Here is an 18,363-nt window from a genome sequence, read left to right as displayed (position 1 = left end):
TTTTAAACTGGTTTTTATTTATTTATTTATTTTAGCCTCATGGCATGTGGGATCTTAGTTCCCCCACCACGGATTTACCTGGCACCCCCTGCATTGGAAGCACAGAGTCTTAACCACTGGATCACCAGGGAAGTCCCTAAACTGGTTTTTAAATTGTGGAGGGACTTCCCTGGTGGTCCAGTGGTTAAGAATCCACCTTCTAATGCAGGGGACACGGGTTCGAGCCCTGGTCCAGGAAGATTCCACGTGCCACGGAGCGGCTAAGCCCATGCATCACAAATACTGAGCCTGCGCACCTAGAGCCCACGCTCCGCAACAAGAGAAGCCACTGCAATGAGAAGCCTGCGCACCGCAACAAAGAGTAGCCCCTACTTGCCGCCACTAGAGAAAGCCTGTGCATAGCAAGGAAGACACAACGCAGCCAAAAATAAATTAATTAAATTTTTAAAAAATAAAAAATAAAAATATAAAAGCATAAGGTGTCAAATATGTATGAGAATTATTATATATTAATGTATAATATGGAACTATTATGTAGTTCCACTTCACATCCTGAACTTATTTCACACTGTCTTTGTAGTGTGCTTCACTTATTCTCTTCTTTCCAGAATTGAATATGATGCATATCGTACTGATTTGGAAGAACTGAATCTTGGACCACGTGATGCAAACACCCTGCCAAAGATTGAGCAGTCACAGCATTTGTTCCAAGCACATAAGGAAAAATACGATAAAATGCGCAACGATGTTTCTATCAAGTTGAAATTTCTAGAAGAAAATAAGGTAAATTTATTCTTTACCTTCTGAAATCTTTCTGTGGACTTTAAAGTCACCCTAAAGAGAGATAAATAGAAAGTTTTTTGTTTCTGTTAACTGTCTTTCATTATAGAATTGACCTTTGAACAGCTTGGGGGTTAGGGGTGCCAACCCTCCATACAGTCAAAAATCCACATCTAACTCACAGTTTGTCCCCCCGAATCCAGGGTTTCCCGGACTCTGCGCTTCCACGTCTGCAGGTTCAGCCAACCATAGATCATGCAATTCTGTAGTATTTACTGTTGAAAAAACTTCCAATATATGTGGACCCATGCAGTTCAAACCTATGTTGTTCAAGGGTCAACTTTGGAATTGTTGGAAATGGGATTCCATTTATAATCAGCGTTTTAGTTTTTAGAAGTACATAAAATATATTTACCTTTCTTAAAGGTAAATGATGACTTTCATAAAAGTCATCTTTCATATGTAACAATTGGCAAAAAATACTTGATGTTGATCTTCAGATTGGTGTTGGTATCAAGTGCTTTAAAAAGTTACATAATGATAGATTCTGTTCTGAATATTTTGAAAACTTTTTATTAGTGATAGGTACAGATTTCAGGAAGGGAACATCATTCTTCCCAGTAACTAATAAATGAGGAATGACTGAAAGGTTCCATTGAGGGCTGCAGTTAGCATAACCTAGAATAAATAAGCCAGGAAACCAATTTTACACATTATTTTCATGTAACATGAATACATCCAAGGACTAGAACAGTAAGAGCTGAGATGGACCTGCCTTCCTCGGAGGTAGAGTCAGGTAATAACAGGCTCCTGAGCTTTGCTTTAAGTGAAGGACAGGTTCCCATGTTTAACATTACATGCATATTCAGTTTGGGGAGGGGGATTGCAGTTCTGAAAATGGGAGAGCCAGTAGTGAGCTCAGTATAGAGGAGGTGTAGATCAGTCCTATGGAGATGGGGGTCTCATCATTGCACATTGGTGGTCCCCTTCCTGTGCTTTTCACATCCTCTGAAGTCATAATAGACCTTCAGCTCTGCTTTCTTCCAGGTATCGTCTTAATATTATTCTTCAGTTCTAATTGTCTGTTGATATCTTCTTGTTTTCCTTAACATTTCCTTAGAAACTCTTCTGGCTACCATAAGAGCTGCATACATTTCCTTCAGGCCAGCAGTATCATGCACTTTTTTTTTTTTTTAGCTACAGTGGGTGAAAAGTACTGATTTTCCATTACACTGAAACCATTATAGTGTCAGTAAAGGAAACCTCAGCGGAGTCATCAGACAGCTTGCCCAGCACCATTCAGCCAAGAGCACAATGAGCCTTTTAGCGTTCATTAGCTGAGCACGTGAGATGGCATTTATTTCAGTCATTTGGTTTAATATTTTGAAGGGTAGGAATATGTCAATACTTAGATATAGACATATATTTTAAATAACAATATTTTTTACATACTCCCCTAGAATCAGCACGGTACAGTGTGGTGCTAAATGAAATATGCTAGCATTTTATGGGCTCTACCTAAAGCTAATTTGAATGGAAAGAAAGGAATTTGTCTAATTTGGGGGTTCAGGACCTCTGCTAATAGAGAAAATTATTTTAGGAAATGTTTAAAATGGTAATTGTGGTCTATTGGAATCTACTGGTATTTATTGTGTGCTATTCTCTGGATAGTGAGATTATGGGTAATTTTTGTTTTCTATGTATTTTTCTGTATTTTAGACATTTTCAGTGAAAAGTTACATTGCTTTTATAAAAAGGAGAGAAACTTATTTTGAAAGAATTAGTATCCCTAAACCATCTATGTTTATATGGTTCTTGCCAGAGTAAATAAAAATAAGCAAATTATACAAAGATAAATAATGCCTGTGTGACTGCTGCTTCTCTTACTTATAACTGTTTTTGAAACTTGGCAGTAGATCTCCAGATTTAGACATGAATCGGGGAAGGCAGTTATTTGTCCGTTACTAGGCATTTTACTTATATTCTCTCACTTAATCCTCATAACAGCCTTCATACTCAGGAGACACACTGAGAAGTGAGGAAAGAAGAGACCAGACAGGTCATCTCTGTAAATTGTACATGTCAGTCAGGTGGCTCTCACATCCAATTTTATCTTATTGGCATTGAAGAATTTTTAAAGTTGGGAGTAACAGAAAATTATGACTTAAAAACACTCTTCAGGCACCATAGTAAGGGTCTGGACTAGGATCATTGCATTAGCAGAGAAAGGAAAGAGCAGTGGTTTCAAGGCTGCATGACAGGAATTAGGAAATCAACATAGGAAGCTGGTTTGGCCTGAAGCTTATGAGGGATGAAGGTTGGGAACTTGTTCTATTTAACCCAGTATTTAGTTTGAAATGACAACAAGATATTCACATGGAAACAATTGGTAGGAAGTTTATGATGTGGGTTTGCAGTTTGGATGAACAAGGTCAGGGTTCCAGAGATAAAGGGTTAGAAGTCATTACTTTGAGAATAGTGTTGTCATTGTCACATCTTCTCTTCTTTCAGCCTTCCTTACTATAAAATAAAAAAGAAAATTGCCTTTATTCTCAAGGATTTTATGTTCTTAGAGAGCCTAGAGATATTCTTTCTTTGGGGTTTTCTGCAGTTGTCATCAAGCTAAGTTTCAGTTTCAACTCAGTAATCATTAATCAGCTATGTCTAAAATAAAATCTAAAAGAAACTCTGATCTTTTTATCTTTTGTGTTTAATTCTTTAAAACTATAAAAAGATAATGTTTTTGGTCTCTGTTATTTTAAGCAATAAACAACTATAATTTGGGTGAAGACTTAGATCCATGAGAAAATTTTTCTTTGTTTTTTATTATTGTTGTTGAGCAACTTTTAACCTTTTCTCTTCTTTCATAGCTCTAACAAAGGGAGGAAAAAGCAAGCCTTTAGGCCTAGGAATTGCCTGTCATTCCTGTTTGCTTTCTTGACAGTTTGAAATGCCTCAAATTGGGGGTTTTCTTCTCTTGTTGAACTACAACTGAATTTGTACCTTAGTATTTCTTTTATACACAATTGTCAGGTAGTCTACTTAGCACTTGAATTTTAACAAAATATAATATACTCTTTCTATTTATTAAATATTGTATATTAAATTTTTTTTTGAGTAAGTTATCTGAAACATCAATGAGTATGCTATTTTGTAATTTGATGATGTCCTGAAGGCTACTGTTTTTTTCTAAAGTTGTTTTTGCAGCTTTTTTTGTGGGTTAGGCGGTGGCAGGGGAGGGTTTCTTTTGGTTCTCATATCCTGGCTTTTGGAGTGTCCTACCATAGCAACACTTCTCTTGCAAAATGTGAGACCAGATAACCAAACAACTAGAATAGTGCAGAAGTAAAATAGTCACTCAGACTGTGACTATCATTATAAATTTTAGTGGCCAAACATTGTGAGAATATTTTTGTTTATTTTTTTTTGAACTTTTAAAAAAAATTTGAGAGTGACTGGGAGATGGATTCTTTAGTATTATTTTAGAAAATTGAGGTGTTTATATGTACTTAGTCTAACCTTCCTTCTCTCTGGCAAAACAAAGGGAGTAGGTGTGTAAAATACCTATGTGCATACCGGGGTGTGTATGTGCATGCATTAATGCTGAGAGATGTGTGCACATATCCATGTTTGTCATTTCCCCTTAATGGAAAAACTTGAATTCTTCTACTGTTTACAACCTATACTCTATCCAGCCCGAAGCCCTACCCCCCACCCTCCTGATATATTGTGTTTACCTTTAACCTGAACAACCCTCTGATATTCTCTTCCTTGTTTACTAAACAACACTGAGTTGCATAACAGTTAAGGACACAGTTAATTAGGCTCTTCTAATGTTTCTCCTTTCATCAATATTTCTTTTCTTCTAGACCTTTAAATAATGTAACTTGAGCTATTTTCTGACTTAAGGCAGTTTATTTACCTTTTTATTGTACCTTTGAAGGTTCAAAACAAAACAGAAGCTAGAAAATAGAAAACATAGTCAAGAGAGAAAATAGTCATTTCTGGTGCTTTGTAGACTTTGTGGGAACACAAAACACATTGTAAATCAACTATACTTCAATTTTTAAAAAAAACACAGAACAAAGTAAACATACTCACATAATGTGAGACAGCTATATATGTAGTTGTGGTTACCCAGTGACTTTATACAAATATGTACTGTAATAGGAAATACCCAAAGCCTAGTACATTTTTATAACAATATGCTGTAAATGTTTAGAAAAGCTTGGAGAGCAAAGGTGTTCTTCTCTTTGAGAAGAAAAAATACAAGCCTCTGAATTTAAAAAATGGATATCTGTTGCCAAATTTTAAGAAACATGTTAATCATTACTTAATATGTACAATCAGATACATTCTTGAAATCTCTTTTTCCCTATTGTCAAAAGAAAAGGACCCTAACTTTTTACTCTTGATATTTTTAAAATAGTCGTGCCAATGATGTACTCTCATCTTTATTTCTATAACGGTAGGCATAAACAGTATTCTTGGTATTTGCTCATAAGTCAAGTGAAATTAATTTCTATAGGTAAAAGCACCCGGTTCTAAATAAAAAATAAACATTTATGGATTGAGATGTGTAAATACAGTAAGCAACCTCAACACCGTGCCAAATATGATTACCTACATTTGGATCCTGTGAAACAGTCCCTTAGTCCTGCAACTCTACTTCCACACTTAATTCCTCAGTGTATTTAATCGTGTAATTTGATATAATCTCATGTTGTTATTGTTCTTTTTTTCATTCATTTAACTAACATTTATCAAGTATTATACTGTGTACCAGGAAGTGTTCTGGATATTGGTGATACCCAGTGAGCAAAAGTAAAAAAAATTCAACCCTTAGAGTTTATAGCATAGTAAAAGAAACAACACTGATCAAATCACACCAAAACATAAATGTAAAATTTTGGCTGTGACCAGTGAGTGCTCAGGCTCAGGCTTCCATGTGATGTTGAACATTAACCAGGTAAAGTGAGAAGCAAAGAGTATTTCTGGCAGAAATGGCAGGGTGTGGGAGGTAAATGGCCAGATGATGCAGGCCTTATAGGCCATGTTAGGAAAAATTTATTTGAATATCAGTGGGAAGCCACTGAGAGAATTCTTGGCAAATGATGGGTTTGTTTTTGTTTTTGTTTTAATATTTATTTGGTTGCACTGGGTCTTGTTGCGGCAGGTGGGCTCCTTAGTTGCAGCATGTGAACTCTTAGTTGCGGCATGCATGTGGGATCTAGTTCCCTGACCAGGGATCGATCCTGCGCCCCCTGCATTGGGAGCGTGGAATCTTAACCACTGCGCCACCAGGGAAGTCCCGGCAAATGACAGGTTTTAAAAATGGTGCATAGATTTTAGTAGAACCTAAGAGTGAATATAGGAGTTTAGACAAGAGATAATGGGAGCTTGGATTAGTGTTAGTGGAAGTGGAATGAACTGAAGGTTTTGAGAGATACTTACAAGGTAAAACAGAAATACATGTAAAATACTAAGGACAGATTGATGTAATTGGCACCTTTGACATTTTATTCCTTTATTCAGCAAATATTCATTAATTGTTTTCCATATGTCAGTCACAGGGTTAAGTAATAGGAATATAATGGCCTTGTTGTCATAGAGCTTTTGGTCAAGTAAGAGAAATAGACATTAAACAAATAATTACAGAAATACAAACCATGATCAGTGCTGTGAAGGGAAAGTAGAGGGGTCTTGTGAATATACAAAGGGGACTTGCTTGATGTGGTAGAGAAAGTGACATTGGAGCTGAGGATCCACAGGGATGGAGAGGAGTTACCAAAGGTGTGTGGAGGAAGGAATAGAATATGCAAAAGCCAGTTGAAGGTCAGTGAGGCCAGAGTATGAGGAGAATGGGGGAGAGTAGCTTTGTATGAAGCTGGACTGGTAGATCAGGCCTACACAAGTATGAAAAGACCTATGTACAAGGCTATTCATCACAGTGTCACTTGTAATATCAAAAGATGAGAAACAACTGAAACAGTTCAGCAGTAAGGCCTAGTCGAATCAACTGTGGTTCATTTATGCAACAGAATACTTTTCAGCTGTTAAAAAAAAAAAAAGAATACGGATGCAATTGATAGAAAGATCCTCAGAACATACTATTAAATGAAAAGAGCAAGGTACAAAGCAGTATATATGATACAGAACCTTTTCTGTGAGAAATGAAGGAAATAAGAATGTATAATCATATTTTCTTGTGTTTGCATAAAGAAAAACCAAAGGAATTAACTAATTTAATTTTTTTTTTTTTTTTTTTTTTTTTTTTTTTTTTTTTTTTTGCGGTACACGGGCCTCTCACTGCTGTGGCCTCTCTCGCCGCAGAGCACAGGCTCCAGACGCACAGGCTCAGCGGCCATGGCTCACGGGCCCAGCCGGTCCGCGGCATGCGGGATCCTCCCTGACCGGGGCACAAACTCGCAGTCCCCTGCATCGGCAGGCGGACTCTCAACCACTGTGCCACCAGGGAAGCCCTAAAATTTTTTACCTATAAGGGGAACAGAGTATTTGGAGACAGGACTGAAAATGAGACTTCTCATTATATGCTTTTTGTGTCCTTTCAATTTTGATCCTACCTATTCAAAGAATAAAATTTGATTTTTAAAAGAAAGGAAAATAGGTATAGATAGAAAATATTTGTTTTTAAAATAGTATACCTTCTGTTTTCAAAAAGACTCAACTAGATTTCTTTTTTTCTTTTTTTAAAATATTTATTTGGTTGCATCAGGTCTTAGTTGCAGCAGGCAGGCTCCTTAGTTGTGGCATGCAAACTCTTAGTTGCGGCATGCGTGTGGGATCTAGTTCCCTGACCAGGGATTGATCCCAGTCCCCCTGCACTGGAAGTGCAGAGTCTTATCTACTGTGCCACCAGGGAAGTCCTGATTTCTGTTTTTCAAACATAGCTTAATATGCATTTAACCTATAATTTTCCTCTTAGCTTAAAATCAAATGACTGATTCTGTGTTGGAAAGAATAGAAAAACAGTTTCATCTTAAGTGACAGATTAGAAATGATGTGATAGTGCCTTCCATTAATGCGAAAATATTTTTTTGTATGCTGCCATGTTTGCTGTTCTTAGTGGTTTGACTTCCAGGTCCCTTTAAAACTTTCTAAACACACATGGAACAGGAAAAATTTGCCTGTGATTTGCATTGTCTCCTTTCTCTCTTTATAAAAGAGGCAGAAGTTAACTATCTTTATATGAATCATGCAACCAAAAAGAATTGTGAGTTGTGGGTTGATTTTGAAATTAACACCAACCAAGCCATATCTATCCAGAGTCAGTTGGTAATTTGCAGTCTCAACTGGTGAATTCAGGAGAGAGCACACCCAGCTGACCAGTTCATACAGTCTCTCTGTCAGTTGTGCTAAGATTTCCAGCGTGCAGTTTTTGTGAAAGAAATTTGTTTTGTACAATAGATTTAAAAACCTTCCAGGGGGATAACTGTATAATCATGAGTTGCTGTTTTTATATATTTGACTTGGTTCTGTTTCTTGGCAATTATATTTAAAGTACTTGTGTTTTCTGACCCCTTTTGGTCAAAAGTGACCAACTCATTTGGAGAATAGGTTCATTTTTCTGTTGTTTATCTTATAGGGGAGAGGATTGTTCAGTCCTTTCACTTTGAGTGTATAGGATTCACTTATTAAAATTTACTTCTTGGGAATTCCCTGGTGGTCCAGTGGTTAGGACTCCATGCTTCCACTGCAGGGGGCCCGGATTCAATCCCTGGTCGGGGAACTAAGATCCCGCAAGCTGCACGATGCAGCCCCCGCCCCCCAAAAAAAATTAACTTCTTGACCATTACTACTGCAATGTCTCTGTTCTGTTAGATGGTTGGTACTGTGTATGCCTCAGATCCATATTTCACTTATTTTGCCGGCCTTGGGTATCACCCAAGTCAGTTTGCCAGGTTTTGTGATAAAGGTGAGTTTTTAAGTAAGCAACCAATGTGAGATTTGAACAGATCACTGATACTCTACCTTGGTTTTGGTGGCGGTGGCATTACTGCACTTTTTTTAGCTCCTGGTAGTTACAGTCTCTGCGATTTACTTAAAAGTAAGCCCTTTAATTAGTATCGCTGAGAAAAATCTCAGACGGTACCAGCAGTGTTTAAGAACTTGACTTTGCATTGTTCTTTTTCACCTTTCCTTGAAGTCCTTTCAGTAATGACTCAGTGCTTTCCTGTTGACTACATATATATATGCTGAATTACATATATATATATATATATATATATGTAATTAGGCATTACAAATAGCTTGCTTTGGGCTATTTGTAATGCCTCATTCTAAAGAAATACTGTATAATGGTATTATGACAAGCTTGCTGACAAGCAACTTACAGTCTAATGGAGAACATTTAGTAAAATCTATTCTATACAAAATGCTGAGTAAACCATGAGGAGGAAGAAACTTAGAATTTGATGAAGAAAACGTTAGTGTGGGCTAGAAGTACTTGCTGGGCTGGGTGGCAGTGTGACTTGAGCAGGACCACACAGAATGGGGACCATGAGCACTGGCAGAAAGAAAGTCTTCAAGAAATCCTGGGTCACATGTTTCAGTGATTTGTAAACTTTTGTTATATTTTCTGTTCTGTTCTTAAAGCAGAACATAGTATTGCTGCTTATGGATTTCTTTTAGGAAAAACAATGGTTTTATAATAACAAATTTTAGTAAAGCTTTTCCATTAAGTTTATAAACAGCTGTTAGGTGCGTGGGATGAGAATTTTGTAAGCTGTATAAGAGGAAAAAAAGTTAGCTTTCCAAGATAAAATTAACAGAACCATACTTCTGAAAGAAAACTATTTTGTGAATGTAAAGATGAATTTGAATTGGCCATTGGTTTATCTGTAAGTTCCTTTTGCCCAGTGTCCAAAGGCCAGTGAGAACTGGGTCACCTAATTAATGAAAGGAAATACCCAGTTCCTTAACTACTCTTCTGGACCTAAATTAATTTTAAACTAGGAGTTCAGATGCTAACTGGAATGATTTCTGCTACTTAATATTTCCTCGAGCAAAGTTTCTTTCTTTCTTCCCCTGTGTATTACGATAGTGCCCAGGGCTTTCTCCAATTAAAGCACAAATCATACTGTGCTGTGAATGCCTGCTAGTCCGTTTCTTCTCCTAGAGGTAAGCTCCATGGATACATATTTAGGGCATTCCCTTCCTACAGTAAGTGAACTGATGGACACTGACCTTTAAGTAATCTGCATATAAAGGAGGCTTTCTGTAAGTATTTTATATAATATCTATATGTATATCTATAATCTGTGATCTAGATGATCATATACTAGTGTACAGATGATGCTGCTGAGGTCCAGAGAGGTTAAGTAACTTGCCCAAAGTCTCACAGCCAGACCAGGATTCAAATCTAGATCTGTTTGACTCCACAGCCCTGCTTTTAGTTAAGTAAATAATGTTATAATGCTGCTCCAAGAAAGGCTTGGAGGGAAAAGATTGGAGATAACCTTGGAAAACAGAAGCCATATTGGTCACATCTAAACCTGGAACTCTTGGAGGGAAGGGTGAGGACAGGGAGTTAGCTAACATGGTAAGCCATAGAACAGAAGGGCCAACAGGCATTTTTGCTAAGGGTGAGAAAACTTGTGCGTCGAGAATTTTAACGTACCGTTGGACAAAAAATGATAAGGCGTAGTGCTGTGACTCAGTTACTGGAGTTTACAGATTGCGTTTCATCAGTTATCTTCTTTTCAAAACAAAACTGCCATTCTTAACTCATAGGATGCTTTTTTTTAAAAACCCACTTGTCCGTGATTTGTTGAAACCATCGCAGTGAGTCAGAAAAATAAAATCTATTCTTCCACCTCCATATTTGTCTTTCCTTTTCCTCACTCCCTTCCCAGTGCCCACTCCCGTATTTCTGATGGTGCTTCTCTTTTTCAGCTGGTAGCTGCTTTCATGACAAGCATTGCCAAAGCTATTACAAAGTAATAAAATTATACTTCACAAACCTAATAAAAGGCCAAGACAGGTATACATTCCTGCTGTTACTCTTCTGATTTCTTACTTACTGGAAAAAGATCAATGATGGGCAGAGAAAACATATCATTATACATTTTTAAATAGTTGGGAGTAAAGAAAGGAATTAATTCTTTACATATCAGTGGTTGGAGACTTCTTACTAAAGAATGATTTGGAGGCTTCCCTGGTGGCGCAGTGGTTGAGAATCCGCCTGCCAATGCAGGGTACACGGGTTCGTGCCCCGGTCTGGGAAGATCCCACGTGCCACGGGGCGGCTGGGCCTGCGCGTCCGGAGCCTGTGCTCCGCAACAGAAGAGGCCACAGCAGTGAGAGGCCCGCGTACCACAAAAAAAAAAAAAAAAAAAAAAGAATGATTTTGTGGGCTTCCCTGGTGGTGCAGTGGTTAAGAATCCGTCTGCCAATCCAAGGGACATGTGTTCAAGCCCTGACGCAGGAAGATCCCACATGCCGTGGAGCAGCTAAGCCCGTGCACCACAACTACTGAGCCTGAGTTCTAGAGCCCATGAGCCACAACTACTGAGCCCATGGGCCACAACTACTAAAGCCTGCATACCTAGAGCCTGTGCTCCGCAACAAGAGAAGCCACGACAATGAGAAGCCCGCACACCACAAGGAAGACACAACACAGCCAAAAATAAATAAATAAATTTTTTTTAAAAAAGAATGATTTTGTTCCAGCTTTTCCTTTCATGTTTAAGCCAAGGTACTGCCCCAGTATTGTTGTACACTTAATATAAAGCCTTATTTTGTATAATTACTGGAAGAGCCAATAAGTACTTTGAAGAACTTAACAATTGTAAATATATTAAAACTAATAGCTTTTTTAACTAGAAATTACCTCATTTTAAAAAATTACTTCAGTGTCTCTGATAAGGTATGTAATCTAAATTTGATTTGGAAAAAAGTTCATTTGGTAGAAATAAAGTACTTTTTTATGGTTTTGATGCCTATGAAATAACACTAAGTTTTTTAGTCAATAACTTTGTAAGTGGTATTTATCTTCTGTTGATAGATGCTGTATCAGCAGGAGAAAGTTTTCAGTGTGATCCACTTGACATCATCTATCAGTTCTGCTCTTAAATTTCTCTTACCCAGTTTCTGTTTAAAACCTCAGCTTGTCTCTGTGTGTCAGTAGTCAGTGCTGAAGTTTGTTTTGCCCTTTAACAGTTAAAGTATTGTATGGTATATTTTCGGTCATTCACCAGATGTTGCTATAGTGGTTTTGCTTGTGTCTGATCTGGGTTGCTCATTATTTGGTAGGTCTTTATGAAAGTTCTTAGTAATTGAGTTCACAGTGATTTAGTATATTTCTAAATTACTGTTTCTGATGTTAGGTTTTCAAAGTTGGTCAAATCTGTCATCATCTCACCACAGGAAATATTACCTCTGTCTCCTCCTATTTTAAATCTGCTTTTCTATCATGTTTTTATTTATCCTTATAACCACTGTAAACCTTTTTAAAGTTAGGAGATAACATACATAAATAGCTCAATATAAATTTTTTTTTCCTGCTCTGTAATTATGGAAAGATTATATGAAAGTTTTTTATTATATGAAAGTTTAATATTGCATTATTCTTCATAATTTTAGAAAGAATTAACTTTTATCTGTTCCAGCCCTTGCATTAGATCCTTGTCCTGAGGCTGCTTAAATGCAACTTCAGGACCAGAGACAAAATAGGAAGGAGGTTTAAATATATCTTTTCTACATTTCTACCCTTCCTTTAACTGATCTGTTATACCTTCTTTTGTTTGTTTCAAACTTTGTGTAAAAGTTTTCTGAAATGTAGAATAGAGGCAGGTTAGAATAGGTGAAAGAACATGGACCAGTCTTGGAATAAACATTCCTAAGTTCCCCAAATCCAGCCTATCTGCTTCCTACCTATCTAAAACTTAGGTGAGTTACTTAACTTTCTGAGTCTGTTTTGTGTGTGTGTGTGTGTGTGTGTGTGTGTGTGTGTGTGTGTGTGTGTGTGTGTGTTTTAATGATAACATGGAGAGAATAGAAGATGTAGGATGTAAGGGTAACATATTACCTGTCACACAGAAAGTGCTTCACAAAAGTTAGTGTCACCCACCATATCAAAGAATAGTCTACCAAAAATGCTTGGCTGTTTCTTTGATACTGTATGCCTATCACTTCTCATGATTTCATAGCATAAATATAGAAGCAAATTGAAAAAGTGTAATGACCCTAAAATATTTCCTCCAACATTTGGCTTTTTGCCCCTTCTCCTAAAAGCAGGGTTGGACCTTTTTCCCCCCACCTTATGTTCTTCATCTCTCTCCTCAAGCCAGTTCTAGTTGAGAATCTTTCCCAGACTGATCTTTTTTCTTTTTTTAAATTTATTTTATTTACTTTTATTTTTGGCTGTGTTGGGTCTTCGTTGCTGTGTGCGGGCTTTCTCTAGTTGCGGCAAGCGGGGGCTACTATTCGTTGCAGTGCGTGGGCTTCTCATGGCAGTGGCTTCTCTTGTTGCGGAGCACGGGCTCAAGGTGCACAGGCTTCAGTAGTTTTTGGTCACGGGCTCTAGAGCACAGGCTCAGTAGTTGTGGCGCACGGGCTTAGCTGCTCCGCGGCATGTGGGATCTTCCCAGACCAGGGCTCGAACCCATGTCCCCTGCATCGGCAGGCGGATTCTTAACCACTGCTCCACCAGGGAAGCCCTCCCAGACTGATCTTTATTAAAAAAGCCAGATAGCCTAGTAAAGTGAACCTGATAGACAAGCCAAATACTTAAAATAATACTTTTAAGTCTTGTTAAAACTGCTTATTATATATAGTGACAACAGCACAGTATCATTACCAAGGTTGCAAAAATTATCTTTAAAATTGTATTGCAACTGCTTTTCTAATGTTTCTTAATTTTTCCCTCTATTGGTAATGATTTGTATTTACTTAATAACCAAAGCATTCTGAAGATTCTTTGTAGCCTATCAGTCAGAGCTGCATTAAATACATTATATGAGTACAGACCCTAGTGCAAATTAAAATTAGTCAAAAATAAGTGGAGATTGGACTTCCCTTGTGGTCCACTGGTTAAGACTCCGTGCTTCCCATGCAGGGGGTGTGGGTTTGACCCCTGGGCAGGGAAGTTCTGCATGCCGCGTGGCACGGCCAAAAGTAATAATAATAATAATTAGAGTAAAAAAATAGAAAAAAAAATTTTTAAGAGAAAAAAATAAATAGAAAAGCAAAATATTCTAAGTTTTTATTAATTCATTTAATTTAGAAAGTATACGCCTGTTGAGAACTGATTTATTAGTTTATTTTAATTTACCTTTATTTTTGATTTAGTAATGGTTTGATTAGATAAAAGAGTCAACTTACCATTGTTATTTAAATTTGCATCTGATTTTAAAGACTACTACCAGAACTAAAACTCGTACTAGGATAACACTTACATAATCCGTGCTAATAGAAAAATGAGATAAGTTGTCTGTTTTGGTATGAAACAGCTTCTGAGATTAAAGTGACAATGAAATTTTATATTTTATTTCCATAATTATAATTGAAAAGCTGTGAGTCCCCAGAGGCTCTCTTTATTTCAGGAACTTCTCTGAAGTGCAGATACTTTAAAAGGCTTTTACACATCAACCTTCTCACAGTTACCAAGAGAATGTTTTTGTGAAAATGGGTATTGTATTATTTTGTTGTGAAAACTAGGATTCAGTCCTAAAAAGCATCCTCTTTCCTTTATTTCCATGGATTAAGTTTCACTGGGTAGTGGGGGACCATTTTAAATACAGCTAATGGCCCCATTTTGAGGCTTGGGTGATGGGCTACCAAGCTTCCCTCAGCTCCAAGAAGAGGTGTGTCTCTGTGTTAGGTTTGTCGACTGTCAGGGGGTGGGGACTCTGACTTGTGTTGACAGCAGTAGGGTTAGCTAAAAATTGTCTGATGCCCTTCCCACTTTCTTCCTGACACTCTGACTTTCTAGGCCGTTGTAACAGCTCTCTGCAGTTCAGTACGTGAATCAAATCCTGTGCTCTTTTACTGTCTTCTCCAGTTCTTTTTTTTTTTTAATATTTATTTTATTTATTTGGTTGCATCGGGTCTTAGTTGCGGCAGGTGGGCTCCTTAGTTGCAGCTCATGGGCTCCTTAGTTGTGGCATACAAACTCCTAGTTGCAGCATGCATGTGGGATCTAGTTCCCTGACCAGGGATTGAACCTGGGCCCCCTGCACTGGAAGTGTGGAGTCTTAACCACTGCACCACCAGGGAGGTCCTTGTCTTCTCCAAGTTCTAAAACACTGGGAGTTAAAGTTCAAGTCAAAAATTTTTTGTGGTCCGAAAAGGAGTAATTGGTTAGAACCTATTTCTAAAAATTATTAGAATTTCATACTAAAAATACAGAAGCCCTTTAGTTGCTCTGTTGCTCCAGGAGCCAAGGGTCATCTGAAATTGGAAAACAAGAAAGGCCAAATAATACTACTAGGTGGAAAATTACTGTGACTCAAGTAGGTTACTACCATGAAAACCTTAAAAAATAACTCAATAAGAGGGAAGAGTGTTTATAAACTGGTACATAAACTTTCAGCTAAATTTAATACATCTCTAATAGAAATGCCAGTTTCTGTCCTTAAAAATAAATAGAAATAATGTTTTTCTACTGAAAGAAAGCCTTTCAACAGAACGGCTTTTTGAGAGCCATTTGAGTTTCCAAATATATGTGTACCTCTATTTAGAAAGCAATTTTCTTAGAAAGTTTTAGTAGAAAGGAACTATAAAAATGATCTTACTCTCAGTTTCTTCATCATGCAAGTGAAGAGAGTTCATATGGTTAACTTGAGGCAGAAATGGGAGTTGAGCCCAATTTTCCTGAATCTTTCATTCTCCTTCAACTATATCAGCCTCCTTCTGCAGTTAACAAGAGTCTCTACAGGCAAAGAAAAAGGTTATCTACCTAATGGACAGAGAAAATAGAAAATTAATAAATGGTTTATTTGTGGTAGGTTTGCTTTGTTCCTAATCAGGAAAATGGCATTTTAGAGAAGGAAATTTTACTTACGTGTGCTTTCCAAAAAATCAAAATGCGTCACATACCAGTTTGTAAAGATTGTAACATCATATTTTAGGGCCAGATAGGAGTTTTTCTTGAATTCTCTGAGGTGTATACTTTTAGAATCTACAAGCAAAGGTGAAAGTCTCGATTATAAACCGAACTGACTTATGGCTTTAGAGAGAATTAGAAACTAGAATGATTATTTGAAACTTTCTAATTTAGTTTCATTTTTAAATCTATCTACTCATTTATAGTCTTTATTTTTTAAACTACATTTGAAACAAGTCATGAAGCTTCATTATTTTCCCTTTTTTTCATTCTTTTTAAAAAAGTATTTGGTATACACACAAAACAATATATGTAATGCATTCCTCTCATGTCAGTACCTAGTTGTGGAATAGCTGGGTTGTATGTATACATACACATGGGAATAGTAGGTGCATGTTTAACTTTTTAAGAAACTGGCAAACTTTTCCAAGATGGTTGTACCATTTGACATTTCCACCAATAGTATATGAGAACCAGTTTGCTCCACATCCTCACCAATAAGGTATGGTTAACCTTTCATTTTAGCCATTCTGGTGGATGTGTAGTAAACCTCATTGTGGTTTAAATTGGAATTTCCCTAATAAATAAAGATGTTGGTCATTTCATGTGCTTATTTGCCATCTGTATATTTTCTTTGGTGAAATGCCTGTTGAGATTTTTTTCCCCATTTTTTCGTTGGGTTTGTCATTTCCTTATTCATTTGTAAGAATTTTTTGTATCTTCTAGCCTCAGATTCTTTGCCAGATATGTTTTGCAAATATGTTCTCCCAATAGGAGAAAATAGATAACATGCCGTGGGACCAAACACAGCCAATATATATATATATTATATATATATTATATATATTATATATATATATTTTTTTTTTACAAAGGACAGAAAAGAAAGGAAAAAAATGAAAAATTGGACAACATTTAAAAATAACCAATAGGGATGATACTCAACACTCAGAATAGGGAGGAAACTTTGCACAAGTCTCTTGGATAGCTGCAGACAGCAGAAGCAAGAAGAACTACAATCCTGCAGCCTGTGGAACAAAAACCACATTCACAGAAAGATAGAAAAGATGAAAAGGCAGAGGGCTATATACCAGATAAAGGAACAAGATAAAACCCCAGAAAAATAACTAAATGAAGTAGAGATAGGCAACCTTCCAGAAAAAGAATTCAGAATAATGATAGTGAAGATGATCCAGGACCTTGGGAAAAAAATGGAGGCAAAGATCGAAGAGATGCAAGAAATGTTTAACAAAGACCTAGAATTAAAGAACAAATAAACAGAGATGAGCAATACAATAACTGAAATGAAAAATACACTAGAAGGAATCAATAAGAGAATAACTGAGGCAGAAGAACGGATAAGTGACCTGGAAGACAGAGTGGTAGAATTCACTGCTGCATAAGAGAATAAACAACAAGAATGAACAGAAATGAAGACAGCCTAAGAGAACTCTGGGACAACATTAAACGTAACAACATTCAAATTATAGGGGTCCCAGAAGGAGAAGAGAGAGAGAAAGGACCTGGGAAAATATTTGAAGAGATTATAGTTGAAAACTTCCCTAACATGGGAAAGGAAATAACCCCCAAGTCCAGGAAATGCAGAGAGTCCCAGGCAGGATAAATCCAAAGAGAAACACGCCAAGATACATAGTAATCCAATTGACAAAAATTAAAGACAAAAATTATTGAAAGCAACAAGGGAAAAACGACGAAAAACATACAAGGGAACTCCTGTAAGGTTAACAGCTGATTTCTCAGGAGAAACTCTACAAGCCAGAAGGGAAGGCATGATATATTTAAACTGATGAAACGGAAGAACCTACAACCAAGATTACTCTACCCGGCAAGGATCTCATTCAGATTTGACAGAGAAAAATGGAAATCAAAAGAAAGCTGGAGTAGCAAACTCATATCAGATAAAATAGACTTTCAAATAAAGAATGTTACAAGAGACAAGGAAGGACACTACATAATGATCAAGGGATCAATCCAAGAAGAAGATACAACAATTATAAATATATATGCACCCAACATAGGAACACCTCAATACATAAGGCAACTGCTAGCTGCTATAAAAGAGGAAACTGACAGCAACACAATAATAGTGGGGGACTGTAACACCTCACTTACACCAATGGACAGGTCATCCAAACAGAAAATTAATAAGGAAACAGAAGCTTGAAATGAGACAATAGACCAGATAGATTTAATTGATATTTATAGGACATTCCATCCCAAAACAGCAGATTACACTTTCTTCTCAAGTGCACATGGAACATTCTCCAGGATAGGTCACATTTTGGGTTACAAATCAAGCCTCAGGTAAATTTAAGAAAATTGAAATCATATGAAACATCTTTTCTGACCACAAAGCTATGAGATTAGAAATCAGTTACAAAGAAAAAAAAAAAACGTAAAAACACAAACACCTGGAGACTAAACAATACATTACTAAACAACTAAGAGATCACTGAAGAAATCAAAGAGGAAATAAAAAATACCTAGAGACAAAT

The 18,363-nt window shown here is 36.9% G+C and overlaps 1 protein-coding gene across 7 annotated transcripts in view; it reads left to right on the top strand.

The window, feature by feature from the left end:
* Window positions 1-18,363, top strand: part of ARFIP1 (ARF interacting protein 1) — a 130,590-nt gene that overhangs the window by 101,182 nt on the left and 11,045 nt on the right. For all 7 annotated transcript variants that reach the window (XM_024126625.3, XM_024126620.3, XM_028491791.2 and 4 more), the window contains one exon: window positions 609-783. In XM_024126625.3, coding sequence (XP_023982393.1) covers window positions 609-783 — 175 coding nt within the window. The remainder of the gene's footprint in view (window positions 1-608; window positions 784-18,363) is intronic.

This window comes from Physeter macrocephalus, chromosome 7, assembly GCF_002837175.3.
Source record: "Physeter macrocephalus isolate SW-GA chromosome 7, ASM283717v5, whole genome shotgun sequence".
NCBI lineage: Eukaryota > Metazoa > Chordata > Mammalia > Artiodactyla > Physeteridae > Physeter > Physeter macrocephalus.
Note: the sequence above shows the minus strand (reverse complement) of the source record. Positions and strands in the feature narration are given on the sequence as shown.